The sequence below is a fragment of the Pipistrellus hanaki genome (assembly GCF_964339955.1).
Source record: "Pipistrellus hanaki genome assembly, chromosome: 5".
Lineage (NCBI taxonomy): Eukaryota > Metazoa > Chordata > Mammalia > Chiroptera > Vespertilionidae > Pipistrellus > Pipistrellus hanaki.
The window spans coordinates 76,263,569-76,278,949 of record NC_140507.1 but is presented as its reverse complement, the minus strand read 5'-3'; the positions used below and the strand labels follow the sequence as shown (position 1 = coordinate 76,278,949).

The 15,381-nt window shown below is 53.1% G+C and overlaps 1 protein-coding gene across 3 annotated transcripts; it reads left to right on the top strand.

Moving 5' to 3' along the window:
- Positions 1 to 11,699: 11,699 nt before the first annotated feature.
- S1PR5 (sphingosine-1-phosphate receptor 5) lies at positions 11,700 to 15,365 on the top strand. Of its 3 annotated transcripts, none has more exons than XM_084885712.1 (2): positions 11,700 to 11,777; positions 14,171 to 15,365. In XM_084885712.1, the coding sequence occupies exons 1-2, from the start codon at positions 11,774 to 11,776 to the stop codon at positions 15,361 to 15,363; spliced, it is 1,197 nt and encodes a 398-aa protein (XP_084741838.1). In that variant the 5' UTR covers positions 11,700 to 11,773; the 3' UTR covers positions 15,364 to 15,365. The 3 variants fall into 3 exon arrangements, with proteins under 3 accessions (XP_084741838.1, XP_084741840.1, XP_084741839.1); XM_084885714.1 differs by lacking the exon at positions 11,700 to 11,777 and adding an exon at positions 11,897 to 12,052; XM_084885713.1 differs by lacking the exon at positions 11,700 to 11,777 and adding an exon at positions 12,435 to 12,515.
- Positions 15,366 to 15,381: the final 16 nt, after the last annotated feature.

Genomic DNA, 15,381 nt, shown 5'->3' with positions numbered 1-15,381 from the left:
CCAGAAGCCAGGAAGAGGCAGGGAGGGGTTCTCCCCGCTCCTCCGGAGCCTTCAGGAAGCGCATGGCCCCACTGACACCCTGACTTTGGAACCCAGCTTCCAAACTGAGGGAATCCACTTCTGTTTTAACCACTCGGTTGGTGGTGATTTATTACAGCAGCCCCAGAAAGCAATGCAGCCTGTTGAGCCCTCCTCTCGTCTGTGCCACAGCTGGCCCGTCACCTGCTGGGGGCGCCCATCCTGACCTCCAGCTCGGCCCAGGCCTTTATGTGTTCTGAGACTTTTCTTGACCATAAGCGTAATAACACCCAACCACCTGTGCCATTGCTTGCTAACCCTGTGTCCCCTGTGGGAGTGAAAGCCGCACAAAGATGAATGACAACTGTCCTATGGCCAGTATTCTTTCAAGAACACCCATCATCCCTTGCAGCGTGCCCACAGCAAGGTTCAGCAATGCCACTGAGAGAAAACGAGCTGCACCTGCTCTCCAGTGCCTCTTGTGTGGAAACACACAAGACGCACAATAACTGTTTGTTGAATGACTAAATGAATGATTATACAACAGCTGTCCTTGGAGCCTCCTCCCAGCTGTTTCTGAGTCTCTTCACTGACTTCTCTAGGGCTCCAGATTAACTTCCTTGATGCTTGCCTCAGTGGCTCTGTCTTAAGTCATTTAACCCTCAGCCCAACCCCAAGGGGTAGGTACAAATAAGATCCCATTTTACAGGCGAGAAAATAGAGGCTCAGATATAGAGCGCATTCAGTAGGGGAGTTACTGCTTTTCCCTTGTGGTAATCTCCATCGTCACCATGCATTTACAACTCAGAAAAGCAGCTCAATAAAAACACGGGCCAAAGACTTGAACAGACTCTTCACAAAAGAAGATAACTGGATGCCAAGCGGCGCATGAAAATATTCTCAACATCATTAGCCATAAGGGAAATGCAAAACAGTACAGTGATCTCCAAGCCCACTGGAGCAGCCAGAATGGAGACTGACCTTCCCAAGGGTACAGAGGGACCAGGACATTTGGAGTCCATGCAGTTTGTCGCATGTTGTGATAAAATGTGGGGAGCCGGCACGGCCATGGCATACGCAGCCCCAGGGCGCCTTATGTGCCGCGCCAGCTCAGCCAGGTTCAGTGACCCTGCGAGGGGGTGGTGAAGGATTGAGAAAAGACAGACAAGAGAATAAAAGCTGGGTCTGGGTGGACGCTGCTCCCAGATGGAGAGAAAGCGCCACGGACTAAAAGCCGTGTCTTTATTTTATAGCCAGATTCCACGAGCCAAAGCAAGGGCGTAGTCAAGATGTTTACACCATTCTCGTGGGTTTCAAACCTACTCAACTACATGCACCTGAACTCTACCAAGCCCGCATCACTCAGGCAGGTGGGGCCATGTGCTCAGACCATAGGTTCAAGCTTACAACTACAGCTGTTGGCTATAATTGTGCTGGGAGGGCTCTGCCCTCCAGGCTGGGACTTGTGCGTGGCCATGAGAGGACCGTGCTCTCTCATCACTCCGAGGCTTGAACCTGTCCAAATACTGCAGCCGCTTTCCACGATAAAATTGAAAAACAACAGCAACAAATCAGTGTAGTGGGCACCAAAGAAAAATTGTCCTGAAGTGAAACTCAATAAGGTGGGATTGCCTTCCGGTGATTGTATTTTGGCACCATTGCCTGAATTTTATCATGGGTCTCTCAGAAATTCTAAGAATGTTTCCATGCGTCTCTACCCAATTCCCATGCCCCTTAGTGAAATAAATCAAGCCCTAGAAATTCCTCCCAGACTAAGCAGTTGCTAGAATAAATTACATCCTCTTGAAGAAAACATAAATATGTGGATAGATGCTTTCTCACGATAAATGAGACTTTCCTTGCTCAACTTCCTTGCTTGCTTGGAACCACTTGTCCTCTGCCTCTCATGCCTCTGTTGTACTGAGATTGTGTGAGAGACTGTTCTAGAAATGAGCTGTGCTCATTGCTGCCTTTTTTTTTTTTTTTTTTTTTTTTTTTGGCTGAAAGTTTGCAAAGCTAATTTTTTCATTCAACAAATGTATCTTGGGCATCTACTATGTGCCAGGTTCTGTGCTAGATTTGGGGCTGCAGCAATGGATGGCATAAATATCATACTATTGTTTCTTCTTGGGATCTTGGAGATAGAATGTGGGAGATAGGTGAAGAACTCATTACAAAAATAATTATGTAGTGACCGGTTTAATAAGGGCCATGTAGGAAAATACAAGCTTACAATAGGGGGACGTAATCTAGTTTGGGGGCTTTTTTCTTTTCTTTCTTTTTAAAATATATTTTATTAACTTTTTACAGAGAGGAAAGGAGAGGGATAGAGAGTTAGAAACATTGATGAGAGAGAATCATTGATCAGCTACCTCTTGCACACCCCATACTGGGGATGTGCCCGCAACCCAGGTACGTGCCCTTGACTGGAATCGAACCCGGGACCTTTCAGTCCGCAGGCTGACGCTCTATCCACTGAGCCAAACTGGTTTCGGCCAGGGAGGGGGGGGGGCTTTTTTCTAGGGGGACTTCTCTGAGGAAGCTACATTAAAGATGGGCTCTGTATTAGTCAGGATAGGTTAAGTTGTGCTGCACTAACAACCAAGTCCAAAGAGCAGTGGTTTAACATAACCAAAGTTTATTTCCCCCTCATTATACTCATCTACATGGGTTGACAGGGACTCAACTCCACACGGTCATGCCGTGGTCTGTGCTGACGAGGCACCCATCATCTTGTAGCTGTACCATTTGGGATCATCACCGCCATTGCCAATGAGGGACAAAAGGGAAATTGGAGAAGTATGTGTGTGATTTTTGGTGCCTCCGCTGAGAAGTGAGTGACATATTCATCTCTACTCACATTCAAATGGCTGAAATTAGTCAACAGAGCCACTTACTTCCATGTAGTTTTCCACTTATTAGGTATTGTTCTACCCTACAAATGTCTATCATGGGACCTAAAGGATGAGTAGGAATTAGCCAGAAAAAAAGAGAGGAGGGAATTGCATTCCTGGCAGAACGAACAACACATTAAAAAACAGTGGAAGCAAAGAGACAATGGGTCTTTGGACTGAAAATTTAGACAATAGAGGACTTCCAACCCATGCCACTATTTCCAGCCAAAAACACTGATCAAATGTAAGGAGCAAATAAAGACATTTTAAAACATGGGAGGTTTCAAAAATAGTACGTCCCATGCTCTTACATTTTCAGAAAGTTACTAAAGGGTGGACCCCACCAAGGGGTAGCAAGGTATAGCAAGAAGTAAAGACAAAGGCGCAGCCGAAACTGGTCTGGCTCAGTGGATAGAGCGTCAGCCTGCGGACTCAAGGGTCCCAGGTTCGATTCTGGTCAAGGGTATGTACCTTGGTTGCAGGCACATCCCAGTGGGGGTGTGTGCAGGAGGCAGCTGATCAATGCTTCTAGCTCTCTATTCCTGTTCCTTCCTCTCTGTAAAAAAATCAAAAAAACAGCCGAAACCGGTTTGGCTCCGTGGTAGAGCGTCGATCTGCGGACTGAAGGGTCCCGGGTTCGATTCCGGTCAAGGGCATGTACCTTGGTTGTGGGCACATCCCCGGTAGGGGGTGTGCAAGAGGCAGCTGGTCAATGTTTCTCTCTCATCGACGTTTCTAACTCTCTATCTCTCTCCCTTCCTCTCTGTAAAAAATCAATAAAATATATATTTTTAAAAACTTAATAAAATATATTAAAAAAAAAAAAAAAGACAAAGGCGCAACCTTGAGGAAATGGGTCCCAATGTAAGATACAAAGAGAATTCCAAGGGGGGTGAGAGGAGGCATCCCCGCAGAAAGAAGCTAAGAGAAACACATAATTCTACCTATCGATTACCTGGCAGATTTGACCTTTCAAAAAGTTGAATTGAGATACACTGTCAGCACTTCTAAGAAAGACAAGTAAAGAAAAAAAGAAAAAAAGGCCATTAACTCCAGCTGGAGAAATGACACATCATAATTACACTTCTCCATTGTGTCCTTCAAAGCAAAAAAAAAAATTTACATTTCAATAAAAACAATGAAAAGAATGTGAGCCACCGAGACATCAGGTGCACGCGTGTCTCATCCAGTTGACGACTCAGGGGCACCACGTGATGCTGAGCTGCATCTGAAACCCAACGTGAACTTCCCGCACTGAGCTGCCTCCCTGCAGCTCTGGCGCCTTCCAGTTCCAGTTGCTGGAAACACAACCTGTCATGGCTGGGGGACTCTCGATGGCCCCATGAAGGTGCTCTGACTAAACTTAGGATAATCTCCCTCCCACATTCTCCAACCTGGCCAGTCAACGCAGTCCATCCCCTAGGGCAGGTGATTGGTTCAGTTATGACATTCGATCTGAGCTGGACCAATGAAATTCAGTACTGGGACTTCCGGTTGAAACACTGGAGTAGCTGGATGTCATTCTCCAAGTGGCTGCTGGGTGGGGATAAAGCATCCACAGGGCAAAGCAAATCTCATCTTGATGAGATGAAAGCCTAGTCAAGTTAAGAGGCGGAGAGTTAGCCCTAGCTGGTTTGGCTTAGTGTTTGATTCTAGCCAAGGGCACATGCCCGGGTTTCAGGATCAATCCCCAGTAGGGGGCATGCAGAAGGCAGCCGATCAATGATTCTCATCATTGGTGTTTCTCTCTCTCTCCCTCTCCCTTTCTCTCTGAAATCAACAACAAAAAAAACTTATATAAAAAAAGAGAGACAGAGAGTTAGATTCCTGGTGACATTGGAATTTCTTGGTCCAGCTATGCCTGAAGTCAACCCAGCTTCCAGACAACCTAGATTTTCAGTTACATGAACCAATTCATTCCTTTTTTCCTCCTTTCATACCAGTTTGAGTTATTTTGTTAATCCTCACCCAAGGGTATTTCCCCCCCATGGATTTTTAAGAGTCTCATCCTCTACCGACTGAGCTAGCCCGGCACTTCTCCCCCCATTGATTTTTAGAGAGAATGGAAGGGAGGGGGAGAAACATGGATGTGAGAGAGACACAAGAATTAGTTGCCTCCCACACGCACCCCACAGCCAAGGATCAAGCCTGCAACGAAGGTATATGCACTTGACTAGAATTGAACCCTTGACCCTTCAGTCCAAGGGCCCACACTCTAGCCATTGAGCAAAACCGGCTATGGCCAGTTGTTTTTTATTTTTTATTTTTATTTTTAAAATATATTTTATTGAATTTTTACAGTGAGGAAGGGAGAGGGATAGAGAGCTAGAAACATCGATGAGAGAGAAACATCTATCAGCTGCCTCCTGCACAGCCCCCACCAGGGGTGTGCCCGCAACCAAGGTACATGCCCTTGACTGGAATCGAACCCGGGACCTTCCAGTCCTCAGGCTGATGCTCTATCCACTGAGCCAAACTGGTTCTGGCTGGCCAGTTGTTTTTTAGTTGAGCTTAGTTGTTGTTGTTTTCTTCTGGAACTTCCAGCTAAACAAATCCTGAGAAAGACAGCCCCCACTCAAGGCCAGGCATAGCACTAAAGACTCGACACAACTGTCCCAGTGAGCCCTAGGGGAGAGAGAGTAGTTAAGATTCCTATTTGGCTGACGAGGCAACTGGAGCTCACAGGGGTAAATCTATCTGCCCAAGATCATCAGAGCCAGGATCCCAACCCACATCTTTTTTTTTTCTTTTTTAAAATATATTTTATTGTTTTTGTACAGAGAGGAAGGGAGAGAGATAGAGAGCTAGAAACATCGATGAGAGAGAGTCATCGATCAGCTGCCTCTTGCACACCCCCCACTGGGGATATGCCTGCAACCAAGGTACATGCCCTTGACCGGAATCGAAACCCGGGTACCTTCAGTCCCCAAGCCGACACTCTATCCATTGAGCCAAACCGGTTTCGGCCCAACCCACATCTTTCTGACCCCAAAATCCGCCCCTTTTGACTGTGAGTAGTAATTGTCAGATTTGGAGATTCCGAAGCAGGAGGTATGGTGTGGGGAGAGGGGAAGGGGAGGGAGCACAAGAGCCAGAGGCCAATGGCACAGCTCCTCGAGCTTTCTTCAAAGGGCACCAAGGAGTGACGGGAAAGACAAGAGGAAGGGCGTCCTGCAGTGGGGATGATGGAATCAATAAAAATAGTAACAGAAAGTAGAAACTCTCCAAACCACAATGAGAAGCTACTTCACACTCTATTGCATTGTAATAGAAAACAATGCGAACAAGTGATGTGGGGAAATCCCAACCGCTGTCCACTGCTGGAGGAAATGCACAAGAGTGCAATCCTGCGGAAAACAGCCTGGCAACTCCGCACGAGATTAAACATACGGTGCCCATAGGACCCGCAGTCTCACTCCTAGGTATCTGCCCAATAGGTATGAAGACATATGGCCACACAGAAAAACCTGTACCATCTTTAAAGGTGTTTTTATTGATTTCAGAGAGAGGGAGAGATAGAAACAACAAGGATGAGCCCTAGCTGGTTTGGCTCAGCGGATAGAGTGTCGACCTACGGACTGAAAGGTCCTGGGTTCGACTCCGGTCAAGGGCTTATGCCGGGGTTGTGGGCTCAATCACCAGTAGGAGGCGTGCAGGAGACAGCCCATCAATGATTTTCTCTCATCCTTGATGTTTCTCTCTCTCTCTCCATCTCCCTTCCTTTGGAGATATATATATATATATATATATATATATATATATATATATATAAAACAACACATCAATGATGAGAGAGAATCATTGATCAACTGCCTCCTACATGCCACCTACTGGGGAGAGAGCTTGGAACCCAGGCATGTGCCTGTTAGGTCCAAGCTAACAGGAGCCAGGCAAAGAGAGGTTGTGAGAGTAAGAATTCTGTGTTTTTTTGTTTGTTTTTTTAAATATATTTTATTGATTTTTTACAGAGAGGAGGAGAGAGGGATAGAGAGCTAGAAATGTCGATGAGAGAAAAACATCGACCAGCTGCCTCTTACACACCCCCTACCGGGGATGTGCCCGCAACCAATGTACATGCCGGTGACCGGAATCGAACCTGGGACCTTTCAGTCCGCAGACAGACGCTCTACCACTGAGCCAAACCGGTTTCGGCGAGAGTAAGAATTCTTAAGACATTCTCCCACAGCTGGCGGAGACCAGTGTGTCGGTGTCAGCACCAAGGGAGTGCTTATGTTTGCTTCTATAGGGTCAGGGTTGCACCAGCCAGCCGGGTGACCTTGGAAGAGAGCAGGGGGTCTGGTGGGTGCACAGCTCAGGCAGAGAGGAGCGCCCGAGTTGGCTGGGGAGTGTATCTTATTTTCCGCAGGTGCAGGCTGTTTGCTTCAAGTCATGGAAAACAACTTATAACAATATACTCAGAAAACACATCCAAACAGGAGAGGCCAGGGGTAGTACCTCCTCATAGTGCCCTGACTGGGAATCGAACCTGTGACCTCCTGCTTCATGGGTGGACACTAAACCACAGAACTACAGGCAGAACTGTGTACTTTAATTGGAAGAATTGTGTACTTTAATTGGAAGAATTGTATCATATGTGAATTATACCCCAATAACACTGTTAACACATAAAACCTGACTTTTAGTGAGTGGTTAGCCCTGGGCCAGTGATTGCATTAACACTGTCAAGATCACTGTGAAATACCAAGGTCAGAGAAGTTAAGCAACACAGTGAGCTCATGGTGTGACATTTAGGGCCCCACCAGACCTAACCCACACCCCACCCCCCAGTTTCACCCTCCGACACTTTCCTTCCACTCAGCCCAGTTCCTGCCCTATTGACCTGATTTCTGTTTCTTTCTTTTTTTTTTTAAATTAAATTATTATCTGTGTACATATTTTACCATTGCCCCCCCTCCCATTCATACCCACCGTCCCCAGAATTTTGTGTCCATTGGTTGTACTTATATGCATGTATACAAGTCCTTCAGTTGATCTATTATCTCCCCCAGATCTCCCTCCCCTCCCCGCTGTAATTTGACAGTCTGCTTGTTGCTTTTCTGTCTCTATATCTATCTTTTGGTTCATCAGTTTATAATGTTCTTTATTATCCATAAATGAGTGAGGTCATGTGGTGTTTCTCTTTCATTGACTGGCTTATTTCACTCAGCATGATGTTCTCCAATTCCATCCAGGTTGCTGCAAATGATGAGAATTCCTTCTTTTTTATGGCAGCGTAGTATTCCATTGTGTAGATGTACCATTGTTTTTTGATCCATTCATCTGCTGATGGGCACGTAGGCTGTTTCCAAATCCTAGCTATTGTAGATTGTGCTGCTATGAACATAGGGGTGCATATATCTTTTCTGATTGGTGTTTCTAGTTTCTTGGGATATAATCCTAGGAGCGGGATTACTGGGTCAAATGGGAGTTCCATTTTCAGTTTTTTGAGGAAGCTCCATACTGTTCTCCACAGTGTGATTTCTGTTTCTTTTAAACACACGTTCTTTCCAGCCTCCGGGCTTTCGCATGTGCTGATCCAATACCTGTGCCGGCTGTTCTTTCCCCTCCCAACGTAATCTGTGAAACGAATGTTTTTAGTGATTTTAGAGAGAGGGTAGGTAGAGGTAGATAGAAACATCCATGAGAGAGAATCATCAATTGGCTGCCTCATGCAGGCCCCCTTCTGGGGACTGAGCCCAAAACTCATGTATGTGCCCTGACCAGGAGTCAAACCAGTGACTTCCTGGTTTATGGGTCAATGCTCAATCATTGAGACACCCCAGCAGGGCCTAATGTTAATTTTCTATTTTCATCATTCATTTTACACTTATTAATTGTAATTCTTCTCTCAGGATAATTTATCTCTTCTTCCTCTTTTTTAAATTGATTCAATAATGTCTTTAAATCAGTATGAACTGTGCTCATTTATTTTATTATTTGGGTTATAATTCAAGACTGCTGGTATTTATTTTGTTGTTCAGATTGTCCCAGCTGTGGCCAGTGGGAGTTCTTTTAGGCTGGCTCCTATGTCCTTTGGATTTTTTTCCTTTTTAAAGCACTTTCTGGCTTAGGAAGATGCTCCAAGATCATTTTGCACTTTCTCTGACCCAACCCTAGAATCAGCCATTTCTCTAAGGAGCCCTGGTTCCAGAAACCCAGATCTGGGTGCTGAGTTTACTCATGGCTACTAGGATGTCCCTGCTTTTGGGGGCAGGCGGAGCTAGGAAATACGTGTGTGTATGTGTGTGTGTGTCCCAACCCACGCACGCACACATATCTATATTTATTTTTGTGTCTATTAGAAATAAACATGTCATGCTGATAACCCCAGACTAGTACCACATCGCTTATTTGTAATTTGATTACCCAATAGCATGAAATCTGGCTATCAGTGTCTACAGCATGTGTACTATTTGTCCAAGGCTAGCCTATAAGTAGATCCAGAACGGTTAACCCCTGAGAAACAAGTTTACTGACTGTCGGACAGTACGGTGTTTCTGTACAATGCGGAGACCACCTCTGAGCTGAGCAAACCAACCTGTGGTTGTGAGCTGGAGTCGGCCCTCTGGCCTCCACTCAGACCGGGGCAACTGCTCTGGTCACTGGCCATGCCCAGCTTGTGGGCTCGCACCCTGGTGCAGCCGTGTTCACCGGCCTCAGGCCTGGTTGGTGGAGGGTGGAGAAGGGGGTGGGGACCTCAGCTGCAGCCCCCGATCCTCCTGATGGGTGGGGTGGGAGCGGACCCTGAGCGGCATGTGCCCTTTCAGAGGTGCAGACACGGCTCAGGGAGAACGGGCGAAGACTGGTGAGGCGGCCTCTCCAGACAAGAGCCCTGGCAGCAGAACCTGCCAGGCGGGTGTGCCAGCCCAGGCATGCATTAGGCGAAATGGTTGCGGCAGGATTTCAGAGGCCAGGCACTGCCTTTTCCGGAGAAGGGACCAGGCTTGGCAGGGTAGGTGTGGTTTGGGTGGCTGGTGTTGCCCGGGGCCCTTGATAGGACCTGGGTTGAGTCCCCTCCTGATGCTTCTGAGGATGCAGTGGTGGGCAATAACACCAAAGCTCACGGTGGGCTCTTCCTGCACATCCCGGTTCTGTTCCCGTCGCTGCTTTCGTCCTCAGCAACATGCCGCAGAGCAGGTGCTGTTTTCTCCATTTTACAGATGAGACTATGAGGCTGGGGGGTGGGGGAGGCATCCATTCAGCTGAGTCTGGCTCCAGATCCCCAGCCCTTAACATCTACATGAGAGCTGGGCCTCCCTGGAGCTGGGGGCCACCGGAGGCCAGAAGAATAAGCAAATAACCAATGTAGCCCTCGACGGTTTGGCTCAGTGGATAGAGCTTTGGCTTGCAGACTGAAAGGTCCCGGGTTTGATTCCGGTCAAGGACACAGGCCCGGGTTGCGGGCTTGATAGTAGGGGGCGTGCAGGAGGCAGCCGATCAATGATTCTCTCTCACCGTTGATGTTTGTATCTCTTTCTCCCTCTCCCTTCCTCTCTGAAATCAATAAAAAAATAAATATATATTTAAAAAATAACCAATGTCATTGCAGATGGTGCTGTCATGTGAGATTGGGGAGGAGGGGGCCGACCAAAGAAGGCCTTTGGGAGGGGGGTGACCAGCCTGGAAGGGCTGGAGGAGGGTGCGTGGGGCAGACTTCTTCCCAAGTGCCAAGGTCTGGGGGAATGTGAGGAGCAGGGGGAGGCCAGGGGGGCTGGGAGGAAGGCAGAGGGAGGGGGAGGAGGAAGGAGGAGAGACTTGTGGGCCCTGGTGGGGGATTGGGTGTGTCCTCAAAGCGACACGGGGAGCTGGGGAGCTGGGGAGCAGGGAAGGGGTGTGATCGGAGTCTTAAGCACTGTTGGCTGCCGGTAGGGAACAGGGTGCAGGGATGGAAGCAGAATCCTCCTGGAGGTTCCTGACGTCTGGCCCAGACTTCAGAGCCCGATTCCCTGGGGTCCCCGGGAAAGGGGCGCCTGGAGGCGGCGGGAGGTGCTGGGCCCCCACAGACAGACCTGCCTCAGCAGGAAGAGCCTCCCTGCCCTGCGGGCGCGCCATGGGAGGTGTGAAGCAGCCACCTCCCACCGGGCTGCCGCTTCGCCCAGCAGAGAGGGTGCACGGAGCGCCCGCTGCGGGGCTGGTTCTGCTGCGTTTGGGGTTCTCCCAGGCCCCTTGGAGCCGGCGTGGTCGGCGGGCTAGGCACTGCTGTGCACAGAGTTACCCCCACCCCCTATCGGCGCAGGCAGGAGCCGGGGGATTCTGCCAGTGGCTACCTGGGGTCGCGACATGGCCTGGGTGTCCCTCTCCCTCCCTTCCCCGGGGTGTCTAAGATCCACCCCATTCTCAGCCTCCTGTTCACCGACCCTGAGGCCGGCAGAGGCTGCAGCAGCCGAGGCAAAGGGCAGGGTCCTGGGGCCGCCAGGCCCAGCCCCCCTTCCGGGCTATGGCCTCTGGTCTGAGGGTGAGGGAGCTCCTTGGAACTGGGGGTTGGGGGGTGCGGGGCCAGCTGGGACTGGCCGCTGGAGGAGCGGAAGCCTGGAAGAGGCGTGGGAAAGCGGCGCGCGCGCACATACATACACACACACACACACACACACTCACACACACACACACAGACACACACACTCACACACACACACACAGACACACACAGACACACACACACAGGGTTGGAAACGGGGAGAGAAGCAGCGAGAAAGACACACAGAGAAAGTGTGCAAGATATTCATTCATTTTCTCTCTCACTGGGGGGGAAGCGGGGTCCTTATTGGACACCGGCTTTATCCCCGCAGTGCCCACCACAGACTCAAATCCCTGCCCGCGAGGGGCTGGCAGCTCGGTGGGAACTCAGCCCGGATGAACCCCAGATGAGTAAGTCCCACACTTAGGAACAGTAAGGGCGAGGCAATGGACTAGCCAGGGGGGCGCGCGATCCACATCCTCCCTGTAGGGGTGAGGGCCCGGATGTTCCCACAAGAATCCTTCCCGCGCCGCCCTCCCTCTGTCGCCCAAGCCCGCGGTGGGGCGAGGACACTGGGAGCTGCGGCCCCGTCTGCCGGGAAGGGGACTCCGGCTACTGCCGCCCCGCAGGAGTCCCTCTCCCAACCCGGCGTTCTTGGGTGCAGTGCTGGAGGGTCAGTGGGAAGGTAAGCGGGAAACGGGGCGGGACCGGTGCCCAGGAGCCCAACCACAGACGGGACCCCTCTGCTGCGGTGACTGGGGACGAGGGTGTGTGTGTGTGAGAAGAGGCTCAGGCTGCAGCCGTCCCGCTGGGAACCCTCCCCTTCCAGGGTCTCCAGGTCCTCCCACCGCGACGGAGCGTCCCGAGCGTCCCGGGTCCGGAAAGGGCAGCCGAGGGCTCGCCGGTGCCAGTCGCCGCCCGCCGGGGCGCGCTCTGATGCTGCAGCGGATGGCACAGGCTGGCAGCCCAAGGGGCGGGGCCATTGCTGGCGACCGCCCTAGCTCGGCGTCGAGGGCCAGTCTCCCCCCACCCCCCACCCCCACCCCCACCCCTTTCCGCCAGCCATCTTCAGTCCCGCCCCCACGAGCGGCACCCATCTCTGGGCTCCGGGCTGCGCGTCTGCGGGGGGCGCGCGGACCAGGCGCGGGGTGAGTGCGCGGTGCTGGGTCCTTGAGGCGCGCGGGGTTGGTCTGGCCCCGAGAGGCTGCCCTGGCCGCTCCCCGGGCCCCCTTCCTGGGAGTTCCCGGGCCTCTCCCGGAGGCGAGAAAGCCAGCGACGTTGCCGGTGTGGTTGTGTGGATGCTGGCGCGGGCTGGGGGGACGGGACGGGGAGGAGGGGGGCGCCTGCAATCCTCAGGCCTTGCCCTCTCTGGCCACTCCTCTGCAAGTTTCCCTACCGAGGCCAGGCGGGAGGGGCGGGGGCTGGGAGCCTGTTTGCAGGGTCCCCATCAGAGAGAGGGCATCCCCTGTCTGCGTGTATTGGATGCCCCTGCGCCGCGGCGTGACTGAGCCCCAGACTCCCCGTGGGGTCTGTGTCTGTGCCTGCTTCCAGGGCACGACTGACTGAAGCCGTCTGACAGGCATTCGATCCAGCCAGGTCCAAATAAGTCGGTTCCCCTCCCCAGGCCTTAGTTTTCTCATCTGTTAAATGGGAGTTGCGCGCTTGGGTCGCTGTGTCCGCGTGGCTGTGTGTGTGTGTGGGGGGGGGGGGAGCATGAACACCAGTGTGTCTGTTTCTCTGCGAGGCACTTCCTTTCAGCCTCGGTGTCTCGTCTATAAACGGGGCGATGGTGAGGGCTGTCCAGGGGACGGGAGGGCACCGTGGCCAGGGGATCATTAGTGTGCTTCAATGACACGTGGGCCTGTCTGCGGGAGCCTGCCGGCTGCCCTCCGGTCTGTCCCTGGGGAAGGGGCCCATAGGGCCAGCGTCCTCACGGGTGCCTGCGGCGGGTGGAAGGGCAGGAAAAAGCCCTGGGTGCAGCGAGACGTGTACATGGCAGAGCTCAGGGCTCCAGGCTGAGCATGGGTGGAAGTTGTGAAATTGTGGCCTGTGTAACTGGGCGTGAGACCCTGTCTGCACGCAGCTGTCGGTGTTGCTGTGTGCTCTGCCTGTGCTGCTTTATCGCTGGGTGAAGGCATTTTTGTGTCTTTCTGATGGGCTCTGACCATTTTTGCCCTAGTTTGTGCCTGTGTATATATTCTTGTCAGCGTGTCACTGTGCTTGTGTGTCCCTTTCTATGTGTGGCTGTATTTGTGTGCATTCTGTCTGTGTTTTTTTTTTTTAAATATATATTGTATTGATTTTTTACAGAGAGAAAGGGAGAGGGATAGAGAGTTAGAAACACCGATGAGAGAGAAACATGGATCAGCTGCCTCCTGCACGCCCCCTACTGGGGATGTGCCCACAACCAAGGCACGTGCCCTTGATGGGAATCGAACTTGGGACCCCTCAGTCCGCAGGCCTACCTACGCTCTATCCATTGAGCCAAACCGCTCTATCCACTGAGCCAAACCGGTTAGGGCCATTCTGTGTATGATTGTGCCTCTGGTTACCTCCGATGATGTGTGAGTTATGACTGTAATCCTCAGGAACGGTGGGGCTGTGTCACCCTGTTCCCTATTATTATTTCTGTGTCGGCCATCCCCCTTCCATCCGGAACTCCCCCTGCTCCCCAGTGTACCTGGGAGGTGGAGGGGAGGGAGTTAGGGCTCCTTTCCCAGTCCTGCGAGGCCCGTGCCCGGCGGCACAGGCAGCGAGGACGGTTCGCGCCCAGCCTGATCCTGCGCCGCCTCTCCCTCCGCAGCCTCCGGGCGGTGGCCCATGGAGCCGGGGCTGCTGCGGCCCGCGCCGGTGAGCGAGCTCATCGTCCTGCACTACAACTACACCGGCAAGCTCCGCGGCGCGCGCTACCAGCCCGGCGCAGGGCTGCGCGCCGACGCCGCCGTGTGCCTGGCCGTGTGCGCACTCATCGTGCTGGAGAACCTGGCGGTGCTGTTCGTGCTGGGGCGCCACCCGCGCTTCCACGCGCCCATGTTCCTGCTCCTGGGCAGCCTCACGTTGTCTGACCTGCTGTCGGGCGCTGCCTATGCTGCCAACATCCTGCTGTCCGGGCCGCTCACGCTGCGCCTGTCGCCCGCGCTCTGGTTCGCCAGGGAGGGCGGCGTCTTCGTGGCGCTCGCCGCCTCGGTGCTCAGCCTCCTGGCCATCGCGCTGGAGCGCAGCCTCACCATGGCGCGCCGGGGGCCCGCGCCCGCGGCCCGGAGGGGGCGCACGCTGGCGCTGGCGGCCGCCGCCTGGGGCCTGTCGCTGATCCTCGGGCTGCTGCCGGCGATGGGCTGGAACTGCCTGGGCCGCCTGGACGCCTGCTCCACCGTCCTGCCACTCTACGCCAAAGCCTACGTGCTCTTCTGCGTGCTCGCCTTCCTGGGCATCCTGGCTGCCATCTGTGCGCTCTACGCGCGCATCTACTGCCAAGTGAGCGCCAATGCGCGGCGCCTGCGAGCTGCCGGCGGCTCCTCCAGGCGGGCGCGCCGCGCGCCGCGCTCCTTGGCGCTGCTGCGCACCCTCAGCATCGTGCTCCTGGCCTTCGTGGCGTGCTGGGGCCCCCTCTTCCTGCTGCTCCTGCTGGACGTGGCGTGCCCGGCGCGCGCCTGCCCCGTGCTCCTGCAGGCCGACCCCTTCCTGGGCCTGGCCATGGCCAACTCCCTTCTGAACCCCATCATCTACACGCTCACCAACCGCGACCTGCGCCACGGGCTCCTGCGCCTCGTCTGCTGCGGCCGGCGCCCCCGGGGCCGGAGCTCGGGAGCCTCCCAGCGCTCCGCGAGCGCCGCTGGGGCTTCGGACGGCCTGCACCACTGGCTGCCCCCCAGCCTGGACGGCAGCTCCAGCCGCTCGGAGCGCTCGTTGCCCCAGCGGGACGGGCTGGACATAAGCCTCTCCACCGGCGCACTCACAGCCCCGGGGACCCTGGTACCTGCACCAGCCGCAGAATGACCCCCTCTCATCCGCCAT